At 46.6% G+C, this 23,498-nt stretch overlaps 1 protein-coding gene, 1 long non-coding RNA gene and 1 other non-coding gene across 3 annotated transcripts; 2 read left to right on the top strand and 1 right to left on the bottom strand.

Moving 5' to 3' along the window:
- Window positions 1–565: 565 nt before the first annotated feature.
- On the bottom strand, window positions 566–636 carry trnag-ccc (transfer RNA glycine (anticodon CCC)). The gene has a single exon. It is a non-coding gene; the product is annotated as a tRNA-Gly (tRNA).
- A 14,197-nt stretch (window positions 637–14,833) lies between these two features.
- LOC137318770 (uncharacterized) lies at window positions 14,834–16,232 on the top strand. Its single transcript, XR_010961981.1, has 4 exons — window positions 14,834–15,051; window positions 15,684–15,862; window positions 15,932–16,029; window positions 16,105–16,232. It is a non-coding gene; the product is annotated as an uncharacterized lncRNA (long non-coding RNA).
- Window positions 16,233–16,314: 82 nt separating this feature from the next.
- On the top strand, window positions 16,315–18,261 carry LOC137318783 (zona pellucida sperm-binding protein 4-like; the record flags this gene model as incomplete). The annotated part of the gene is made up of 5 exons (XM_067981434.1): window positions 16,315–16,508; window positions 16,743–16,890; window positions 17,037–17,109; window positions 17,903–18,016; window positions 18,091–18,261. Coding segments are annotated over 5 exons (678 nt in total), but the record flags the coding sequence as incomplete, so codon positions are not given.
- Window positions 18,262–23,498: the final 5,237 nt, after the last annotated feature.

Here is a 23,498-nt window from a genome sequence, read left to right as displayed (position 1 = left end):
CTGTGTTCAGTTTTGGGCACCGCACCTGAGGAAGGATATATTGTCTGTGGAGGGAGTGCAGTGTGGATTTACTACAATGATACCTGGACTCCAAGGGTTAAATTCCAAGGAGAGATTACACAAACTCGGGTTGTTTACCCTGGAATTTGGTAGGTTAAGGGCTGATTTTATCGAAGTTTTCAAGATATTAAGGGGAATTGTTGTGGTAGTTCGAAAGAAACTATTTCTGCTCGTTGGGTGCCTGGGACGAGGGGACATCGCTGAACCATTAGAGTCAGCAATTTCAGGAATGAAGTTGGGAAACACTTCCACAAGCAAAGGGAGGTAGAAGTTTGGAAATCTCTTTCGCAAACAGCAGTTGATGCGAGCTTAATTGTTAATTTTAAACCTGAGATTGATAGGTTTTTTTGAACCAAAGGAATTGAGGTATATGATGCTCAGGCGGTTTTATGGAGGGAGGTCACAGAACAGCCATAATCTCATTGAATTGCGGAACAGTCTCGAGGTGCAAAATGGCCGACTCCAGTTCCCAAGTTGCTCATTGGTGCAGAATGCAAAACGATTCTGCATTGGCCGGGAATCGAACCCGAGTCCCTCGCGTGGGAGGCGAGAATTCTACCACTGAACCACCAATGCTGGCACATCTGCTATCTGCAAATGCCCACTTAGGTCTCTTCGCTCACATAGTGAATGAAAGCAGCAATTTGAGTAAAGTTCACTGATGGTCAAGTGTGCGTTGTGACGATATCGAGACAGTCGACAATATTCAGCGCAGTTGATTCTGCAAATTGTTGCTTGATATTACAAGTCGTACATTCAAAACCATTTTGATAAAGACACTCTAATATTGTTGATTTGAAATAATTGGTGTAGAACCTGATATTGCTCGACATCGTATTTGGTACAAGAAAGAGAGATTGGATGGACAGAGCGTTCTGAAAGGATGGCGGATCGGGTATATGGGAGCGGAATTTTACCCTGGCTGAACATCTCCGTTGCCTTTGGGTCTGATTTTTGCTCAGGGAGTTTCATTGGTTCAAACCGGATCAGCCCCGTTGTGTCCCCATTTTTAATCAAAAATCACCAATTGGTTTCTCACATCTTTTCAGCGGTGCAGAAGGCAGGTTTGACTTATCTCCAGCAGAGCATGTTTGAACACCAGAGGACAGAATGCAGAGGGTTTGTCCACGTAACACACGTAGACGAAATGAAGATAATCTTTCAAGAAGTTTTACAGATTGAAGCCGGCACGTGAATTTATCCCAATTCAGTCGATCTCATGTGCGCAGAATGAAAAGGTAAAGAATGCTGCATTGGCCTGGAACCAAACCCCTGGTTTCCCACAGGCAGACGAGGGTTCCACCACTGAACCGCTAATGCACACACAGGGGCAGGTTGCACGTGTAGCGTTGGATATATGTCTTGAATATGCAGTCAGCAAAGCTCCTGTGCAGCCTGCTTTTGCAGCCGCGCGAGCGAACGAGGCAAGGCATGGACTTTGAAATTCACTGTGCTTTCGAAACCAACTGACAATCATGGTGCAAAATGCTCAAATAAATAAGAGCTTTAATTACCAGGCAGTGCTTCTCTCAGAGATAAAGAGATAATCCAGCCAAATGTTTACCTATAAGATTTCACGATATGGGATTTAATTTAAGTTGCACCTTAAATTCAGTTTGATCACCGAATGTGGAGATTTATGCTATTATTTTCTTTGCGTGCTTCTCTCTATCTCTGTCTGCATTTCTTCTCTCTCTGTGTTTTCCCCTACTGGACTTATCAGGCTTCCTTGAACGGCCAGGTCTGGATGGGATATGCCTGTCGGATCTTCAGTCAAATGTTGTATTTCGACGGGATGATCTTTGCGATTTTCCGTCTCTGTTTTCGGAAAATATAAACCCAGATGGGATTCCCCCTCCTCAGGTCCCGTCACCTGCGGGTAATGAGAATGAGCCTGATCTATCACTCGGTCTTAATATCTGTATTCTCATTGCTTAAGAATAAGATAACGGGGTTACAGTTATTTTCAGGTCACATTTTAGAAATTAACACATGACAGATTTATTCGAAAACTAGAAGCACGTGGGGTTAAAGGACCAGTGGTAATGCGGGCACGTAATTGGCTGAGGGATAGGAGACAGAGAGCAGTGGTGAACGTATGTTTTTCTGACTGGAGGGAAATATGCAATGGGATCCCCCAGGGGTCGGTACTGGGACTATTGCTTTTCTAGTTACGTATAAATGACTTGGATGTGGGAATAGGGAGTACAATTTCGAAGTTTGCGGATGTTACAAAACTTGACAAAGTAGTAAATAGTGAGGAAGATAGTAGCAGACTTCAGGAGGACATGGACAGAATGGTGAAATGGGCAGTCACGTGACAGATTTAATGCAGATCAGTGTGAAGTGATGCACTTTTGGAAGACGAACATGGAGAGGCAGTATAATCTAAATGGAACAATTTATGGGGGTGGGGGGGGTGGGGGGTGGGGTGGGATGCAATAGTAAAGGGACCTGGGCGTGCATGTTTTGAAATCAGGGCAAGTTGATAAGGCGGTTTACAAATCATAAAGGATACTTTGCTTTGCAAATAGGGGCATTGAATACAAAAAAAAGGAAGTCATACTAATCCTTACAAATTTGTGTTTAGGCCTCAGCTGGAGTATATTGTAGGGTTCTGGGCACCACACTTTAGGATGAAAAGGCATTGAAGAGGATCCAGAGCAGGTTGGCCTGGATGATACCAGGGATGAGGGACTTCAGTTATTTGGAGAGATTGGAGAAGCTGGGATTATTCTCCTTACAGCAGAGATGGTTAACCGGAGACCTAATAGAGATATTCAAAATAATGAGGGGTTTTGAAAGTACAAGTAGGGAGAAACTGTTTCCTCCGGCAAGTGGGTCGGTAAACAGAGATCATAGATTTAAAATAATTGGGAAAAGAACGAGAGCGGAATTGAGGAGAATTTTTTCACAGGGAGGGTTTGTTAAGATCAGGAACTCACTCCCTGAAAGGGTGGTGGAAGCAGATTCCACAGGATCATTCAAAAGGCAATTGGACATGTACATGAAGAGAACTAATTTGCAGGGAAAAATCTGGGGTGTGGGTCTAATTGGACAGTTCTTCGAAAGATCCAGCACAGGTACCACGGCGGAATGGCCTCCTTCTGTGCTGTAAGCTTCTGTGATTCTATGATTACCTCCTGAATCATTACAATTGATGCTATTCAGTGTTGAGGAACCAAAAAAATTATTAACGTGATATTCGTCATCTCCATTCCCTTACCAATATCGCAGATTATAATGTACAGGCGGGGGTGGGACTGAATGGGGGATAGACTGCGGAGATTGGAATGGAAGCCCAGCAGAATGAACTTGGTCTCATCAGTTTTGTTAATTTTCCTACCAGTTGCCCGACGCAGGCGGTGAATCTTCTTCTCGAGAGAGGCTCGTCATTTCAGTTCAGAAGGAAAAAGGTATCAAGAAAATCGGGTGACACAGGCACGGAATGATCCGGGACTTGGAGCACATCCCTTTTAAACAAACACAAACACGGAATAATCCGGGACTTACGGCACATCCCTTTTAAACAGACACAGACACGGAATGATCCGGGATATAAATCACAATTGTGGTCGATTAGTTTCTCTTCCGCTGATCACAAGATCAACTATTTTCACCAGGACACCGCTGTCCGTTTGATGCGTCGCGATCTCCCAATCTCTGCACCTTCGTGGAAGGAACTGTTGCTGATTGCAGCAAACAACCCAAAAAGCTCGGTCTGCCGTTTCGGGAAGCACGGGACTCACATCCACACCTTCTGGATGGAGTGAATGAGAAAAACAAGACTTGAACACAATCACGACGAGTATGGATTCGAACCCACGCGTGCGAAACACAATAGATTAATAATCCGTTGCCTTAACATCTCCGCCATCGCATCACAAGAGTAACACTCCGAAAGTCCTTTTATTCAAAATGAAAATACTGGCTAAGTTGCCAATCTGAAATAATAACAGTCGATGCTGGAAATCGTCAGCAGGTCAGACAGAATCTTTCGATACAGAAACAGAGTTAATGTTTCAGTTCGATGATCTTTCGTCTGAGCTGAGTCAGAATAAAAGCGCTTTCATTTTCTTTTTTTGAATGCAAAGCCCTGGACTCTGAGGACAAGAAAGTCGGACCATACAATGTGACCTGCCCATGCACCCAAATCGAGAATGTTGAAAATACCCAGTCAGCAGAAAACTTCGGTGGAAGAACAGATTTTGTCACTGCATGCAGCGTGGGGAATTGCCAGGATGCCAAGCATTAGGATTCACTCGATATTTTGTCAGAGAGGCCGTTGATGAATTTCAGATGGAACAGCAACATGTTGAAATCCAGTCGGTGTGTGAAAGAAAGCGAGTGCTGATGGAAGGCGCTGGGAGTTCAGCAGTGTGGGGCCGTGTGCCCAAACACAGCAATTAAATCCGATTCTTAATTAGTGAACCCATCCAAAAGATCTGTTTGTTTGGTTGAGGTTTTTTCTTATTCGTTCATGGGATGTGACCGTCGGTGGCGAGGCCGGCATTTATTGCCTATCGCAAATTGCCCTTGAGAAGGTGGTGGTGAGCCGTCTTGTTGAACCGCTGCAGTCCGTGTGGTGAAGGTTCTCCCACAGTGCTGTTCGGTAGTGAGTTCCAGGATTTTGACCCATCGACGATGAAGGAACGGCGATATAATGTCGATGAAAACATAAATTACAAAGGGAGATTGATAGATTAGGTGAATGGGCAAAATTGTGGCAAATGGAATTCAATGCAGACAAATGTGAGGTCATCCACTTTGGATCAAAAAAGGATAGAACAGGGTACTTTCAAAATGGGAAAATGTTAAAAACAGTGGATGTCCAAAGGGACTTAGGGGTTCAGTTACATAGTTCATTGAAGTGTCATGAACAGGTGCAGAAAATAGTCAATAAGGCTAATGGAATGCTCGCCTTTATATCGAGAGGACTAGAGTACAAGGGGGCAGAAGCTATGCTGCAGCTATACAAAACCCTGGTTAGACCGCACCTGGAGTACAGTGAGCAGTTCTGGGCACCGCACCTTCGGAAGGACATATTGGCTTTGGAGGGAGTGCAGCGTAGGTTTACTAGAATGATACCCGGACTTCAAGGGTTAAGTTACGAGGAGAGATCACACAAATTGGGGTTGCATTCTCTTGAGTTTCGAAGGTTAAGGGGTGATCTGATCGAAGTTTATAAGATATTAAGGGGAACGGATAGGGTGGAGAGAGAGAAATTATATCCGCTGGTTGGGGATTCTAGGAGTAGGGGGCGCAGTCTAAAAATTAGAGCCAGACCTTTCATGAGCGAGATTCGAAAACATTTCTACACACAAAGGGCGGTAGAAATTTGGAACTCTCTTCCGCAAACGGCAATTGATACGAGCTCAATTGCTAAATTTAAAGGAGCGATCGATAGCTTTTTAGCAACTGAAGGTATTAAGGGATATGGTCCAAAGGCAGATATATGGAGCGAGATAACAGATCAGCCATGGTCTTATCAAATGGCGGAGCAGACACGAGGGGCTGAATGGCCTACTCCTGTTCCTTTGTCCTATGTTCCTATATTTCCAAGTCGGGATGGTGTGTGACTTGGAGGGGAATGTGCCGGTGGTATTGTTCCCATGTGCCTGCTGCCCTTGTCCTGCGAGCTGGTAGAGTTCGTGGGTTTGGGAGGTGCTGTCGAAGAAGCCTTGGCGAGTTGCTGCAGTGCATCCTGTGGATGGTACACACTGCAGCTACAGTGTGCCGGTGGTGGAGGGAGCGAATGTTTAGGGTGGTGGATGGGGTGCCAATCAAGCGGGCTGCTTTGTTCTGGATGGTGTCGAGCACTCATCCAGGCAAGTGGAGAGTATTCTATCACACTTCTCACTAGCGCCTTTTCGATGGTGGAAAGGCTTAGGGGAGTCAGGAGGTGAGTCACTCGCTGCAGAATATCCAGCGTCTGACCTGCTCTTGTAGCCACAGTATTTATGTGGCTGGTCCAGTTAAGTTTCTGGTCAATTGTGACCCCAAGGATGTTGATGGTTGGGGATTCGGCGATGGTAATGCCGTTGAATGTCAAGGGGACATGGTTAGATTCTCTCTTGTTGGAGACAGCCATTGCCTGGCATTTGTCTGGCGCGAATGTTACTTGCCACTTATCAGCCCAAGCCTGGATGTTGTCCAGGTCTTGCTGCATGCGGGCACGGACTGCTTCTTTATCTGAGGGGTTGTGAATGGAACTGAGAACCGTGCAATCATCAGCGAACATCCCCATTTATGTCCTTAGGATGGAGGGAAGGTCATTGATGAAGCAGCTGAAGACCATTGGGCCTAGGACACTGCCCTGTACTGTACACTACTTTTTAAAATATTACAGATAAGCAGAGCACTTGAGCAGTCACAGCTGTGACTTTGACTTTTCTCCCTCTCCTCCAGATCTCCCCCGCAACTGCCACTAACCAACCGCAATCTTCTGTCACACTTCTCCACGAGAAATTTCCGTGCCTCAGTTTTCAGATGAAATAACGTCCATCTCTTCAGTCACGGACAGCCCAGAGAAAGTTTCTGAGTTTCAGGTCCCACTTTGCCTCAATCCTCCTTGAGGTACCATGAAAAAATGTCCTTCAGTGAATAATAATACAAATAAAAGTTCTTATCTTTTGGGGTTTTGTTTAGATTCCACGGCTTTTAAAGATCATTGCGGATATTTGACGAAGCGCCTCTTGATTGGCGGCTTCTCTTTGACAAAAATCCCGAAGCGATCATTGAGAGGCTGAAAATCAAGCTGTTTGATAAAAGCACTGATACTTCGGTATTCATGTAAGCAGTATGGGTTCTGGAAGTGCTCAGGTTGTGAGTTCAAGTTTCACCTTCAACAATCAAACCTTTCACTCCGGGCATTTTGACTGGAGTTCAAAGTGCAACTGGTAGGTTCCATGATGCATCTACTTCTTAGTGTTCCCATGTGGGCACTTGGGTTCCTCTGGCCTTCCGTCTTGCTTGAGCAGATGCGAGTTTCGTTGTTTTCGATGGAGAGGGAGATCTCAGCGTCAGCTGATATGGCAAAGGGGCCGGGATGAGATCTTTAAATCGAAGGAACCAAACATACGATTATTCTTTTCGTTAAGCGGATATTCATCGGTTGCAAATTTCGTGTGGGGAAAATTTGGAAGGGAAATATGCTGCCTGGTGTCACTGTGTAACGGGAGAAATTATTCAGCTTACAGATGTTAATACGCTGAAAGGTCGAGAGGCCTTTTCCAGCTCCCGTGTGGGACAAGTTCAGCTTTTGGGCCACTGGGTAAAGTGTTATTTTAATTCGTGCCAACGAATGACAAGACATTTGGCACAAACACGAAGAATTTTAAACTCACGAGTTCGCTGTCCATGTTTCTTAGATCATGTTCAATAAAATCAAGGATACCCCTCAACACGTGACTGAGAATTTTATAACAGGGACCCTCACCCCCGTTCGACGTCTTAGAGGGATGATTCAGAGTCCTCTTATGAATATTTAAGATGGGAACTTAAGGACGAGCGTGCCTGGGTAGCTCAGTCGTTAAAGCATTAAACTTTTAAAGCGGGTAGTGACATCAGAGTCCAGTGTTCAAGCTATAAATTTTGAAACAGCTGGTAAGTTCTGCCTTTGTTGCGGAGCAACAGCTCCGGGACAGACGATGCCTGTGATTTGTTGTCAAAGCTTCGGTGGTGCCTTGTTTCCCAGGGATGGGCAGTAATGCGTTGTCTGTAGCGGGAATTGCAGCTTCCCGCCAGCAACGTGTGATTGGAGAGAGCGGGGCCGAAAGAGGGGCTTAATGTTGTTTCTGTCGTGGCCTCAATCAATCCGGGAGCTGGGGGACATCAAACATCGAAAAACTGATGTTTGTTGCCGCGGCCGCAAAGCTGTCAAGAACTGTGGTTATTAACCGAAGCTGCACTTCAGGAGCCTTTAATGATCTCTCACAGATCAGCTGAAATTATTCGCAATGTGCAGCTTTGAGAGGGGCTTTCTGCACCGTCAGTTCAGGAAACGTGAGTGAGTGTAGAACACTGTCTGTATATGTGTAGTGTTTGAGTTTGTATTGAACTATACAGAGAATGGAAAATATACCTGTTCTGTGAGGTGTGGTATTTCATTCACATTTAACGACAGACTGAATTCTTGCTTTTTTCACACTCATTGATTTTTAGTGGGTAACGTTTTCAAAATATTTCTGCCCGGTTTCGGGCCGAGGACGTTTCGCGTGTTAGGCGAACGTGATAACCACTACACTACAGAAACTCTGCTACACAGGAGCTTATAGGAAACCCTCAGAAGATAGCTGCCGTCTGCAAATGCTCTCTGTGGGAGACGGGTCCCTTTCCCGTTTTGGGAATTAACTTCTGCAAAATAGTTCACTGTATTAATTTCGCAATACTCATTAAACTCTGAAAAAAGTCGAATAGTTGTTCAAATCGCCATTAATCAACTAATAACTTTTTGTTTCAGGCTGACGGAAATCCTAACTTTTTTTGATGTATTCATTCACCAGGCAGAATATAGAAAGTTCAGAGGGGTTGTGAAAAGGGAAATAAGAGGGTCAAAGAGAGAGTATAAGAATAGACTGGAGGCCAACATAAAAGGGAATCCAAGTCTTCCACAGGCCTGTAAACATTAAACGGGTCGTAAGAGCGTTACTCTGATTAGGGACCATAAAGGAGATCTGCACATGGAGGCAGAGGAGTTGGCACGAAATGAAAACTCTGCATATGTCTTTACCAAGGATGAAGATGCTGCCAGAGTCTCAGTATAGGAAGATATAGTTGAGATACCAGATGGGCTAAACATTGATAAAGAAGAGGTACTTGAAAGTCTATCTGCACTTAAAGTAGATAAGTCACCCGATCCGGATGGGATGCATCTTAGGTTGCTGATATAAGTAAGAGGGGAAATTGCAGAGGTACTGGCCATAATCATCCAAATATCCAAAGATACGGCAGTGGTGCAGAGGACCGGAGAATTGCAAATGTTACACCCTTGTTCAAGAAAGAGTGCAAGGGTGAACCCAGCAACAAGAGGCCAGTCAGGTAATCTCAGTGGTGGGGAAACGTTTAGAAACGATAATCCGGGACAGAATTAACAGTCACTTGGACGAGTGTCGATTGATTAGGTAAAGCCAGCGCGGATTAGTTAAAGGCAAAACGAGTTTAACTAACCTGATGGAATATTTTGATGAGATAACAGAGAGGGTAGATGAAGGCAATGCAGTTGATGCAGTGTATATGGACTTTAAAAAGGCATTTCATAAAGTGCCCCACTGTCGGCTTATCAGTAACATTGCGGCCCATGGATAAAGGGGGCAGTAGAAACATGGATATAGAATTGGCTAAGGAACAGGAAACAGAGAGTAGTGGTGAGCGGTTGTTTTGTGGACTTGAGGGAGGTGTACAATGGTGTTCCCCAGGGTTTAGTGATGGGACCACTGCGTTTCTTGATATATATTAATGAATTGGACTTGGGTGTACTGGGCACAACTTCAAAATTTGCAGTTGACACAAAATTTGGAATGGCAGTAAACACTGTGGAAGATAGTGATAAACTTCAAGAGGTGATAGACAGGCTGGCTGCATGGCGGACACATGGCAGATGAAATTTAAAGCAGAAACATGCATAGTGATACATTTCGGTAGGAAGAACGAGGAAAGGCAATATAAACTAGAGGGCACAAATCTAAAAGGGGCACAGGTTCAGAAGACCTGGGGGTTCATGTGCACAAATCTTTGAAGGTGGCAGAGTAGGTTGAGAAAGCCGTTAAAAATCCGACGAGATCCTGGGCTTTATAAATGGAGGCATAGAGTAAAAAAGTATAGACGTTATGATGAACCTTTATCAAACACTGGTTTGGCCACAACTGGAGTATTGTGTCCAGTTCTGTGCACCGCACTTTAGGAAAAATGTGAAGGCCTTAGAGAGGGTGCAGAAGAGATTTACTAGAATGATTCCAGGGATGAGAGACTTTAGTTACTTGGATAGACTGGAGAAGTTGCGTTGTTCTCCTTGGAACAGAGACGGTTGCGAGTAGAATTAAACAGGTTATTCAAAATGATGATGAGTCGAGAAACTGTTCCCATTGGCAGAAGGGTCAAGAACCAGAGGACATAGATTTCAGGTGACTGGCAAAAGAACCAAAGGTGACATGAGGAAAAACTTCTTTACACAGCGAATGGGTAGGACTTGGAATGCACTGCCCGAGGGGGTGGTGGAGGCAGATTCAATTATGGTCTTCAAAAGGGAACCAGATAATTATTTGAAAGGAAAAGAATTGCACGACTACGGGGAAACGGTGGGGGAGTGGGACGAGCTGGATTGCTGTTATATAGAGCCGAATCGCCTCCTTCCGTGCTGCAACCTTTCTCCGAAATCTATGATTTCATGGGATGTGGGCCGTCGCTGGCAATGCCAGCATTTATTGTTTATCCCTAATTGCCCTTGAGAAGGTGGTGGTGAGCCCCCTTCCTGAACCGCTGAAGTCCGTGTGCTGAAGGTGCTCCCACAGTGCTGTTAAGCAGGGAGTTCTAGGATTTTGACCCAGCAGTGATGAAGGAACGACGATATATTTCCAAGTCGGGATGGTGTGTGACTTGGAATGGAACGTGCAGGTGGTGTTGATCCCATGAGCCTGCTGCTCTTGTCCTTCTATCTGGTAGAGGTCGCGGGTTTGGGTGGTGCTGACGAAGAAGCTTGGCGAATTGCATTGCTGCAGTGCATCTTGTAGATGGTACACACTGCAGCCACGGTGCGCTGGTCGTGGAGGGAGTGAATGGTAAAGAAGGTGGATGGGGTGACCAATCAATTGGGCTGCTTTGTCCTGGATGCTGCCGAGCTTCTTGATTGTTGTTGAAGAGGCATTCGTCCAGGCATGTGGAGGGTATTCCATCACACTCCTGACTTGTGCCTTTTAGATGGTAGAAATACTTTGGGGAGTCAGGAGGTGAGTCACTCGCCGTAGAATTCCCGGCCTCTGACGTGCTATTGTAGCCACAGTATTTATGGTCTTTATATATAGATATATATATATTCGTTCATAGGACGTGGGCGTCGCTGGCGAGGCCGACATTTATTGCCCATCCCTAATTGCCCTTGAGAAGGTGGTGGTGAGCCGCCTTCTTGAACCGCTGCAGTCCGTGTGGTGAAGGTTCTCCCACAGTGCTGTAAGGAAGGGAGTTCCAGGATTTTCACCCAGCAGTGATGAAGGAACGGCGATATATTTCCAAGACGGGATGGTGTGTGACTTGGAGGGGAACGTGCAGATGGTGTTGCTCCCATGTGCCTGCTGCCCTCGTCATCCTAGGTGGTAAAGGTCGCAGGTTTGCGAGGTGCTTTCGAAGAAGCCTTGGCGAGTTGCTGCAGTGCATCCTGTGGATGGTACACACTGCAGCCACAGTGCGCCGGTGGTGAAGGGAGTGAATGTTTAGGGTGGTGGATGGGGTGCCAATCAAGCGGGCTGCTTTGTTCCGGATGGTGTAGAGCTTCTTGAGTGTTGTTGGAGCTCCACTCATCCAGGCCAGTGGAGAGTATTCCATCACACTCCTGACTTGTGCCTTGGAGATGGGGAAAGGCTTTGGGCAGTCAGGAGGTCAGTCACTCGCCGCAGAATACTCAACCCCTGACCAGCTCTTTTAACCACACTATTTATATGGCTGGTCCAGTTAAGTTTCTGGTCAATGGTGACCCCCAGGATGTTGATGGTGGGGGATTCGGCGATGGTAATGCCGTTGAATGTCAAGGGGAGGTGGTTAGACTCTCTCTTGTTGGAGATGGTCATTGCCTGGCACTTGTCTGGCGCCAATGGTACTTGGCACTTATCAGCCCAAGCCTGGATGTTGTCGAGGTCTTGCTGAATGCGGGCTCGGACTGCTTCATTATCTGAGGGATTGCGAATGGAACTGAACACTGTGCAATCATCAGCGAACATCCTCATTTCTGACCTTATGATGGAGGGAAGGTCATTGATGAAGCAGCTGAAGATGGTTGGGCCTAGGACACTGCCCTGAAGAACTCCTGCAGCAATGTCTTGGGGCTGAGATGATTGGCCTCCAACAACCACTACCATCCTCCTTTGTGCAAAGTATGACTCCAGCCACTGGAGAGTTTTCCCCTGATTCCCATTGACTTCAATTTTACGAGGGCTCCTTGATGCCAAACTCGATCAAATGCTGCCTTGGTGTCGAGGGCAGTCACTCTCCCTCACCTCTGGAATTCAGCTCTTTTGTCCATGTTTGGACCAAGACTGTAATGAGGTCTGGAGCTGAGTTGTCCTGGCGGAACCTAAACTGAGCATCGGTGAGCAGGTTATTGGTGAGTAAGTGCCGCTTGATAGCACTGTCGACGACACCTTCCATCACTTTGCTGATGATTGAGAGTAGACTGATGGGGCGGTAATTGGCCGGATTGGATTTGTCCTGCTTTCTGTGGACACGACATACCTGGGCAATTCTCCACATTGTCGCATAGATGCTAGTACTGTAGCTGTACTGGAACAGCTTCGCTAGAGGTGCGGCTAGTTCTGGAGCACATGACCTCAGCACGACAGGCGGGATGTTGTCCGGGCCCACAGCCTTTGCTGTATCCAGTGCACTCAGCCGTTTCTTGATATCACGTGGAGTGAATCGAGTTGGCTGAAGACTGGCTTCTGTGATTTTGGGGATATCGGAACGAGGCCGAGATGGATCATCCACTCGGCACTTCTGGCTGAAGATGGTTGCAAACGCTTCTGCCTTGTCTTTTGCACTCTCGTGTTGGGCTCTGCCATCATTGAGGATGGGGATGTTTACAGAGCCTCCTCCTCCCCTTACTTCTTTAATTGTCCACCAGCATTAACGACTGGATGTGGCAGGACTGCAGAGCTTTGATCTGATCCGTTGGTTGTGGAATCGCTTAACTCTGTCTATAGCATGTTGCTTCCACTGTTTAGCATGAATGTAGTCCTGAGTTGTAGCTTTACCAGGTTGGCACCTCATTATTTGGTATGCCTGGTGCTGCTCCTGGCATGCTCTTCTCCACTCCTCATTGAACCAGGTTGATCCCCTGGCTTGTTGGTAATGGTAGAGTGCGGGATATGCCGTTCCATGAGATTACAGATTGTGCTGCTGCTGATGGCCCACAGTCACCTCATGGGTGCCCAGATTTGAGCTGCTAGATCTGTTCTGAATTTATCCCATTTAGCACGGTGGTAGTGCCACACAACACGTTGGATGGTATCCTCAGTACGAAGATGGGACTTCGACTCCACGAGGACTGTGCAGTGGTCACTCCTACCAATACTGTCATGGAACAGATGCATTTGCGACAGGTAGATTGCTCAGGACGAGGTCAAGTAAGTTTTTCCCTCGTGTTGGTTCGCTCACCACCTGCCGCAGGCCCAGTCTCGCAGCTATATCCTTCAGGACTCGGCCAGCTCGGTCAGTAGTGGACATTGAAGTCCCCCACCCAGAGTACATTCTGTGCCCTTGCTACCCTCAGTGCTTCCTCCAAGTGGTGCTCAACATGGAGAAAGACTGATATCATCAGCTGAGGGAGGAGAGTGAGCGGTAATCAGAAGGAGGTTTCCTTGTCCATGTTTGACCTTATGCCATGAGATTTCATGGGGTCCAGAGTCAATGTTGAGGACTCCCAGGGCCACTCCCTCCTGACTGTATATCACTGTACCGCCACCTCTGGTCGGATCTGTCTGCCGGTGGGACACGACATACCCAGGGATGGTGATGGAAGCCGTCTGGGACGTTGGCTGAAAGGTTTGATTCTGTGAGCATGGCTATGTGTCAGGCTGTTGCTCGACTCGTCTGTGGGACAGCTCCCCCAATTTTGCACAAGTCTCCAGATGTTAGTGAGGAGGACTTTGCAGGTTCAATTGGGCTTTGTTTGACCTTTGTCGTGTCCCGTGCCGAGTGGTCCGTCCGGTTTTATTTTTATTATGACTTTTTTTGAGCGAGATTTTTACAACTGAGTTGCTTGCTAAGCCATTTCAGAGGACAATTACAAATCAATCACATTGCTGTGGGTCAGGAGTCACATATAGGCCAGGCCGGGTAAGGACGGCAGGTTTCTTTCTCTAAAGGATATTAGCGAACGAGATGGGTTTTCACGACAATCCGGTAATTTCATGGCAATCCATTATTGATACTAGTATTTTAATCCCAGATTTTATTCAATGAATTGAAATTAAATTCCTCAGCTGCGTGGCGGGATTTAAACTTATGACTTGGAGATTATTCATCCAGGCCTGCTGGATTACTAGTTCAGTAACATAACCGCTATGTTACCATTCCATATCTGGACACTAACATAGTGATTTGACTCTGTTTATTAAATGGTGTTTAAAAAACCCGCATTCCCACGGGTCACACGGAGATGGGGCCTATTTTTAATAAACTATTAAAGGTGACGTTGGGTCTAAAAATATAAATGTGACGACAAAAGCAAAAAAGAAACAAATAATGCGATTTGGTTCCAATTTCGTTTAATTTTGTGATGAAGAAATAAAGGTGTCAAGGGAAAAAAACAAAAATTCCAATGCAACCAAACAAAAAGTCCTGGAGCTGTCCTTGGACCCAGTCTCACTTTTATTCTTCCATTAAAAACAGGCCCATCTCCGTGTGAGCCGTGCGAATGCGGGTTGATGTTCCGGAGCCCGTGGGCCTCGGACTATGCCTCAGGCTGATTGGAACAGACAATTACTGCCAATTAAGCAGCGCTGCGATAAAAAGGGGGAGTCGGGTCTTTATTCTCACTTATCTGGGGTGGTTCGCTTTATATAATGGAGGAGTTGGGGATTTTTGGTTTATTATTTGTTGTAGTCTGTTCAGCTCAGCCGCCCTCTCTCCTTTTCCCCGCCAATAAATGTTGGCTGTCTCCCAAAAACCGTAAAGACTGCGGATTTCCAGGAATTGAAGCTAGTGAGTGTGTGCGGAGAGGCTGCTGCTTTGATGCGGGGAACCAGGATGTGCCGCCGTGTTTCTATTCACTGGACAACCTGCCAGGTGGGTGTATTCTCGGTCCGTCTATATTCTGGGCCAGGACTTTCTAGGGTCACCCGCAATCCAGTTGCTCTGTTTCCCTGGACAGTTTCATTTCTCTCCTTCCTGTCCTACAACGTCAGTTGGAATTTCAATCCTTTCCAGTCTGGGAAGTGGAACCGGTGGTGGGATTGAGAGCCTCTAATCCCACAGAGTATAATTGATGGTGGGATTGGGAGCTGTTAATCAGATACAGAAAGGACAATAGTTATTCGGCCTTTGACACAGTATCTGTAGTTCGAACCGTTGCTCGGTGACCTGGGACTCTCTCTCGTTGAATTCTGCCCGGTGTAATTGCCCAGGTTGCGGGAGGGGGAGGGGGAGGGGGAGGGGGAGGGGGGGGGGCAGAGTGAATGAGCCCCGGCCCCTGTTGTCACTGACCATTCGGATTTGATGTTTAACTTCTATCGGATATTCTGGTACTTTAAATCCAAGCAGCGCGGTGATGAACTGTAGTTGGTCCACTGGTCTCCATTAGAAAGATAATGGGACGGGATAGAAACTGACACATGGATAGGGTATGTCCCACTCCGGTTAACGGTTCTCTTTGCCCTCCCCGTGGGACAACTAACCGCCTTTCATTGACTATGTTGCAGTCTGCACCAAAGATGGGCGGGTGCTGATCGCGATTTCCAAAGATTTGACGCTGCCTCCTGTAAACCTGACAACCCTCCATCTGAAGGATGGAGACGGAGCTGAGTGCAGTCCGACCGTGGCCTCTGCAGACACTGTGCTCTTTCAGTTCGCAGTCACTGAATGTGGCGCTACTCAGCGGGTAGGTATTGCGGGCTGGGAGTCCCATCAATGGCTCAGCTCGGGACTGATTGTCTTCTGTCTCTTGTAGCTGGACGGCGTGAACATCCTTTATGAAACGGATGTGTTGGGTGAGTTTGAGATCTTGGATGGCGCTTTGGGATCAGTGACCCGGGACAGCACTTTCAGGTGAGAATAAGAGAACATTCAGCGGGTAGAGACAGTGAGGAGCTGAATTCTCCAGCCGTGTCCGTTCTGTTGCAGGCTCCATGTCCAGTGCAGTTACAAGGGAAGCCAGGAGTCTGATCTGCAGGTGAAGCCCAGAGTTTACACCCTTTCTCCACCACTGCCTGCCACTGAGGCCGGGATCCTGCTTCTGGAGCTGAGAATAGCGAGAGGTAACGAGTGCTCGCTGATAGTAGTGTCCAAATTCAGGCTCTCTCCAAATAGTGCCCGCCCTTCATCTTTCTCTTTTCAGATGGTGGCTACCGGAGCTGGTACGTGGCCAGTGACTACCCGATCCTGAGTGTGCTCCGGGACCCCGTGTTTGTGGAGGTTCGTGTTCTGAACCGGAACGATCCGTCCCTTGTGCTGGTGCTCAATGACTGCTGGGCGACCCCCACCCCCGAGCCGTATTCGGGGCTCCGATGGGACCTCCTGGTGGACAGGTAAGGGAGCGAGTGAGGGAGCTTGGGGTAGTGTGGGGATTGGCGAGGGGGGCGAAATGGGCGGGGATTAATACAGAAATCCTTACTGGAGTCCGAGTTAGTGACTGGGGAAATATTCCTCCGAAGTTGAGATTTTGTTCTGGACTCTGGTTTAATTGGTTTGATGTAAACCTATAACCGTGCGGCCATCTGTTCGAGGTGTTCTCTCTCCGTGTGACCCCCGCTGTCTTTCAGGTGTCCCTTTGCTGGTGATAACTACAAAACCCGCCTCCTCCCGGTAAACGCTGCTTCCCATTTGCGGTTCCCAACTCACCATAATCGTTTTGTCGTCAGCACATTCGCCTTCTGGGACCGAGTTTCGGGCCGGGCTCTGATCGGGGAGGTGAGTTTCCTTCACTGCTTCTTTCCCGGTCACTTGTTCCCTGGGCTTAATAAGTGAGCAGGCCCCTGTTGGTCGGTTGACTGTAGAAGCATTAATCTCCTGACTGGGAGCTGTGGGATTGACCATACCGCACTGTCCCTTTGCAGGTTTATTTTCACTGCAGTGCTGAGGTTTGCTACCCTTCCACCCGAGAGAACTGCACTGCACCCTGCAGCTCCAGTAAGTACCTGTGACCTGATTAGAAACTAAACCCTGATGGGGAGGGGTGGGTGTGGGACATCTGGACACGTGCCTCCCTCAGCAAGGGGCCGAACACTGGGCGCAGGGTGAGTGTCCCGAATCTGGCGGATCTGGGAACTTGCCCAGTTCCATTCGGTGCAGGTTTCCATTAGAATAGCAATCTAGGGCAGCGGGTCTGAGCACATCTTGCACCAGGTCAGTAATTGTGAAGGATGCTCTGATCCTTGAGCTGGGATGAATGAGTTATTTTTGGCTCCTTGCTACTTGCCCGGATGCTGAGCTGCCCTACTTGCCGACCCCTGAGGAGCAGAATCCTCCAATTGTTGGCACGGGTGTGTTCCACATCCGGTTCGGAATCGTCCACCCTTGGCCTTGGAGAACATTAAACCAGCATCTAACTATCATCATTCTGACATTGGGAATTCAGGGTGGAACCGAACGGATGTCCCGGGGCCGGACACCTGGCCAATTATGAATGTCTCATGAAACTGCGGGTCAAAGTAGTGCATCAAATAGTGTCTCCTTCACCAGCAGACCAGACTGGCCATTGTGGCAGCAGCAATTGCTTCATCTGCTCAGTTTGCGCGTCCTTCTGAGAATCGGTTTGGTGAGAACCGGATGGAACTATAGCCGGAACTGCAATCTACAAAAGCTGTCCGGTACCCAGGGCCCTGATGTGTTTTGCATGAGGCCATCTGATTCAGGATTTCCAGACAGATGAAGATTTAATCATTCACCATGAACTCTTGTGTCTTTCTCTCCTTCGCCACAGAGAGGCGAAGAAGCGCCGATGACCAGTCTGGGGTATTGGTGACCGCTGATGGACCCATCCTTTTCCTGGAAGGTGAGGCGAGATTGGCTGCTCTGATCCACCAGGACGAGAAAGGTAAAGCAGGGAGCTCCACCTGTGTCTCGTGATGGAGTAACTGGTGCCCATGTAACCCTGGCTTCTCCCCACAGATACTGCTGTTGATTCCCCCTTCCGTGTTCCTGGATTAGCGGTTGGGGTAGCGCTGCTCTCCGTGGCCCTGTTGGTCGGGACTGTTGCTATATGGAAAATGGAGCAGGGCCGCAGGCTAGGCTCCGAGTGCAGCTCCATGGACCTGTAGATGTGTCTGTTGGATAATAAAATCCTGTTATTGATGATTGCTGGTCTCGTGTTATCTTCCAAATGCTCGCTGGATTGTACTCTTTGCAGTGAGTTAACTTGATGTCTGCTTTGAGAATTGTTTTTGCTGCAGCCAACAATTGCAACATCCCCAATTCGGAATGAGATCCGTGTCAAAGCTGTGGTGGGTTTGTCGTAAAATGGTGTCGGGAAGGAATGACTAGTTCCCTTGCCTCCAACTCTGATCCTGTGTGCTGGTCCTGGGCCCATATCTCTGGAATTGCCTCTTCCCTGAAGGCATCCATTGACCAGTTTGCCAAGCCGGGAGAATTTTGGGCTCTCTCCTTCCACGACCACTGGCTGCTGGTCTCTCCGGCTAAAGGAACAGGAGAATCGACGAGATCATTGCGTGACTACAGGGATGGTATAGGAGGGAGGGATTTAAATTCCTGAGACTTTGGGACCGGTTCTGCGGAAAATGGGACGGGTAACACCGGACCAGGACCGATGTCCTCATGGGGGCTGTTTGCTAGTGCTGTTGGGGAAGGTTAAAACTAGAATGGCAGGGGGATGTGAACTCAAGCAGGAAGACGGAGGAGGGGGAAAGAATGATAGAAACAGAACGGGAAGAAGCAATAGTGGCAGGCAGAGAAAACATGGTGATAAACAAATAGGTCCATAGTGCAAAATAATACTAAGATGGCAAGCAATCTTTAAAAGTCTAAAGGTGTTAATGTGCGGATCATTTGCAATAAGGTCGATGAATTTACGGATCAGATAGATATTAACGGGTATGATATAATTGCGCTTAGAGACATTGCTGCAGGGTGACCAAGGATGGGAAATGAACGGCCAGGGGTATTCAATATTTAGGAAAGACAGGTAAAAATGGAAAGGAGGTGGGTAGCGTTGTTAGTAAAAGAAGAAATCAAAGCAATCGTGAGCAAGGATATTGGCTCGGAAAATCACGATGTGGAATCTGTATGGATAGAGTTAGCACCAAGTGGCAGAAAACGTTGGTTGGGGTTGTCTATTGGCCCCAAACAGTAGTGGAGATGTAGGGGAGGGCATTAAACAGGAAATTAGAGACACAGGCAAGAAAGGTAAACCATAATCAGACTTAAATTTACATACAGCTTGGTCAAACCAAATTAGCAATAATACAGTGGGGGAGGAATTCCTGGAGTCTAGAAATAAATCATGTACACTCACACATTGAGGAACTAACTAGCGAAAAGGCGATCCTCGATTGGGTATCGTGCGATGAGAAAGGATTGATTAATAATCTTGTGCGGGCTCCCAGAGGGAAGAGCGACCATTACATGATAGAATTCCTCATTAAGATGGAGAGTGAAGTAGTTAAATCCGAAACGAGGGTGCTGAATCTAAATGAAGGAAATTACGAAAGTGAGTTGGCTAGGATACATTGGAGAACTTGACAAAAAGGGATGACGGTGGATAGGCAATGGCTAATATATAAAGAACATGTGGAGAAATTATAACAATTATTAATTCCTGTCTGGCACAAAAATAAAACAGGAAATGTGGCTTACGAAAGAAATTAGCCATTGGTATTAGTTCCAAAGAGGAGACATATAAAATTGCCAGAAAAAGCTGCAGGACTGAGGATTGGGAGCAGTTTAGAATTCAGCAAAGGAGGACGAAGAGGGGGAAAAAGTAGAGTATGAGTAAACTAGCCAGCAACACAAAAACTGACTGTGTAAGTTTTTATAAATGTCAAGAGAAAAAGATTAGTGAAGACAAATGTAGGTCCCTTACAGTCAAATGCGGAACAAAGAAATGGGAGAACAATTAAACACATACTTTGGTTCTGTCTTCAAAGGAGGACACAAACAACTTTCCAGAAATGTTAGGGAAGTAAGGGTCGACTGAGGGAGAAACTGAAGGAAACCAGTATTAGTTTTAAAGAAAAAGTGCTCGGGAAATTAATGGGGCTAAAGGCTGACAAATCCCCAGGGCCTGATAATCTACATCCCAGAGTACGAAACGAAGTGGCCCTGGAACTAGTGCATGCATTGGTGATCATCTTCCAAAATTCTACAGACTCGAACAGTTCCTACAGATTGGAGGGCGGCAAATGTAACCCCACTATTTAAAAAACAGGGAATTAAAGACCAGTTAGCCTAACATCAGTCGTGGGGAAAATGCTCGAGTCTATTTTAAAAGATGCGATAACAGAACGCTTGGAAGGCATTAACGGGATTGGACAAAGTCAGCATAGGTTTATGAAAGGGAAATTATGCTTCACAAATCTACTGGAGTTTTTTGAGGAGGGAACTTGTAGAATAGATAGGGGTGAACCAGTGGATGTGGTGCACTGGGACTTTCAGAAGGCTTCTGATAAGGTCCCACACAAGAGGTTAGTGTGCAAAATTAAAGCACATGGGATTGGGGGAATATACTGGCATGGATTGAGAAGTGGTTGACAGACAGAAAAGAGTAGGAATAAACGGGTCTTTTCCCGGGTGGCAGGCAGTGACAGTGGGGTACCGCAGGGATCAGTGCTTGGGCCCCAGCTATTCACAATATATATCAATGATTTGGATGAGGGAACGTAATGTAACATTTCCAAGTTTGCAGATGACACAAAGCTGGGGTGGAATGTGAGCTGTGAGGAGGATGCAGAGAGGGTCCAATGTGATTTCGACAAGTTGAGTGAGTGGGCAAGAACATGGCAGATGCAGTATAACGTGGATAAATGAGGTTATCCACTTTGGTTGTAAAAACAGAAATGCAGATTATTATCTGAATGGTGATAGATTGGGAAAATGGGGAGGTGCAACGAGACCTGGGTGTCCTTGTACACCAGTCGCTGAAAGCGAGCATTCAGATGCAGCAAGCAGTTATGATGGCGAATGGTATGTTGGCGTTCATTGCAAGAGGATTTGAGTACAGGAGTAGGAATGTCTTACTGCAGTTGTACAGGACCTTGGTGAGACCACATCTGGAGTATTGTGTGCAGTTTTGGTCTCCATATCTGAGGAAGGATGTCCTTGCCATGGAGGGAGTGCAACGAAGGTTTACCAGACTGATTCCTGGGATGGCAGGATGATGTATGACTAGGCCTGTATTCACTAGAGTTTAGAAGAATGAGGGGTGATCTCATCGAAACATATAAAATTCCAACAGGACTAGACCGACTAGATGCAGGGAGGATGTTCCCGTTGGTTGGGGAGTCCAGAACCAGGGGTCAGAGTCTCAGGATAGGGGGTATGTCATTCAGAACCGAGATGAGGAGAAATTTCTTCACTGAGGTTGGTGAACCTGTGGAAATCTCTACCATAGAAGACAGTGGAGGCCAAGTCATTAGACGTGTTCAAGAAGGAGATAGATATATTTCTTAATGCTCAAGGGATCTGGGGAAAAAGCGGGTTCAGGGTACTGAGTTAGACATCAGCCATGATCATTTTGAATGGCGGAGCAGGCCCGAAGGGACGAATGATCTATTCTTGCTCTTATTTACTATCTTTCTATGAAATTGATAAAGAAAAAACAGTCTGAACCCCCAACAGAATATGACGTGCAGCATAGATATTAATGAGAGGAAGTGAGAAGCGTTCCCGTGGATTGGCTCCGTGGCTCAGTTGGTTGAAGAACTCCGGTCCTGGATTCAACTCCCCGTGGTGCTTTTGTGGAATTTATGATGTGTCGTGAATTTGACCAGCAAAAACATCGTTCGGTGTTTGTATTTTGTTCAGGGTCCAATACGGAACTTCTCAGAATATCTCTTCAAAATGCCCTTTTATTTTACAGACTGACCTCTCATAGAATGTGAGCGTAACATCTTAATATAAGGACACGTTCTTGTTTCTGGGCTCGTTGAAGTCGGGGTATAATTTACGATTCGAGGTTCATATTCTGGAGAATCCCCAATTTAGCCTTAGAATTTTTATCTTGAGCTGCGGTTCAGACTTTTGCAAAGAGGGAAAAAAAGTCCCCAAATCACTCCACCTCTATCTCAAACGCTTTCGGAAGATGTTCAGTTCAAACAATCACTACCTTTCAAGGCACGTCAATAACCTACACTTTCATTGAACGAGCTTTGCTTTCAATTGCATTCGACCTTGAAACCGCTCTGGGCTTTCATCTCACTGAAGCAGAGTCTGGCCGCTTTGTATCTGTGAGCATGCCACTGACCAGGTTTGCATTGATATTGGTCTCTTTCAATTTTAAAAATTTCACCAAGCCTCAGGGAAAAGAAACCGATAATCGAATTGTCCCTGCAAGTGAAGAATTGAAGGGATTGGTGCACCAAGCAGATCTGGAAAATGCACAGTGCAGTCGCTCAGGAATTTCAAATCCACCCTCTCGCCACTCAGCGATCATATTAACTGACCTTTACACTGGCCTTCTGTCACCGCGCTGAAATCGAGTATTTCTCCGGCACGTTTCTCTTAACTTCACAGTTGCTGGTTTAAGTGTGAAGACCGGCTCGTTGGATTTTCACTCCTGCAAGCTTCAACCATTCATTTTGGAGAAGTAAACTAACAGTAGACAGCTGTTTTATTGGTGGCTGCAATCATAAAGTTTAGCTCATTGAATTACTGGTTTAGCAGGTGATCTCTTCGTCTGTTTCGGTGGTGCTATCACTTAGTGAGAAAGTGTGATGGTTCGAACCCTTATTTCATTTTCCCGAAGGATTCATCGCCTCAAAGTTCCAGGGTTTCAATGTGTGTTTGGTCTGCAAGAAAATGTATCGTGATCATAGCCGGCTGCGCAGGGCTGATATTCCACCATTTACCCTGTGGTCGGAAATCAGGCACATGAAACATATAAAGGAATGGAACAGTTGCTTCACGGAAATCACAATTCAGAACCCATTTCTTTTAATCGGGTTTATTTTAAATCAGTTAACGCCTGCCTTAAATAGTAGACTCAGGACTGTCTCACAAACAGGTTAAATCATCATCGAATAATTACCACAGTCATTTTTAGACTGGACGCCGCACGGCGACTTTGCTGTCAGTGAAGAGAGACGGGAAAGACCAAAGTGCCGTTTGCCCCTCTCACTGTGGCCGTGAAGGACTGTGTTCAGGCAGAAGTTCTGTTCCCACCGGACGATCCTCCCCAGATTGTCCTTTCTGAGCTCTCGCCAGGTGATGCTAAACACTCAGGTGGGAAAAAACAAAATCTACAACAAGGTGTTTAAAACAAAGCTGATTTATTTAACACATATCCAGAATATTGAACTCCAGCTCAGTTATGGGGGTTATTAATATCAGCAGTTCTGCATGCGATT

Source organism: Heptranchias perlo, unplaced genomic scaffold (assembly GCF_035084215.1).
Source record: "Heptranchias perlo isolate sHepPer1 unplaced genomic scaffold, sHepPer1.hap1 HAP1_SCAFFOLD_73, whole genome shotgun sequence".
In the NCBI taxonomy this organism is placed as follows: Eukaryota; Metazoa; Chordata; class Chondrichthyes; order Hexanchiformes; family Hexanchidae; genus Heptranchias; species Heptranchias perlo.
Note: the sequence above shows the minus strand (reverse complement) of the source record. Positions and strands in the feature narration are given on the sequence as shown.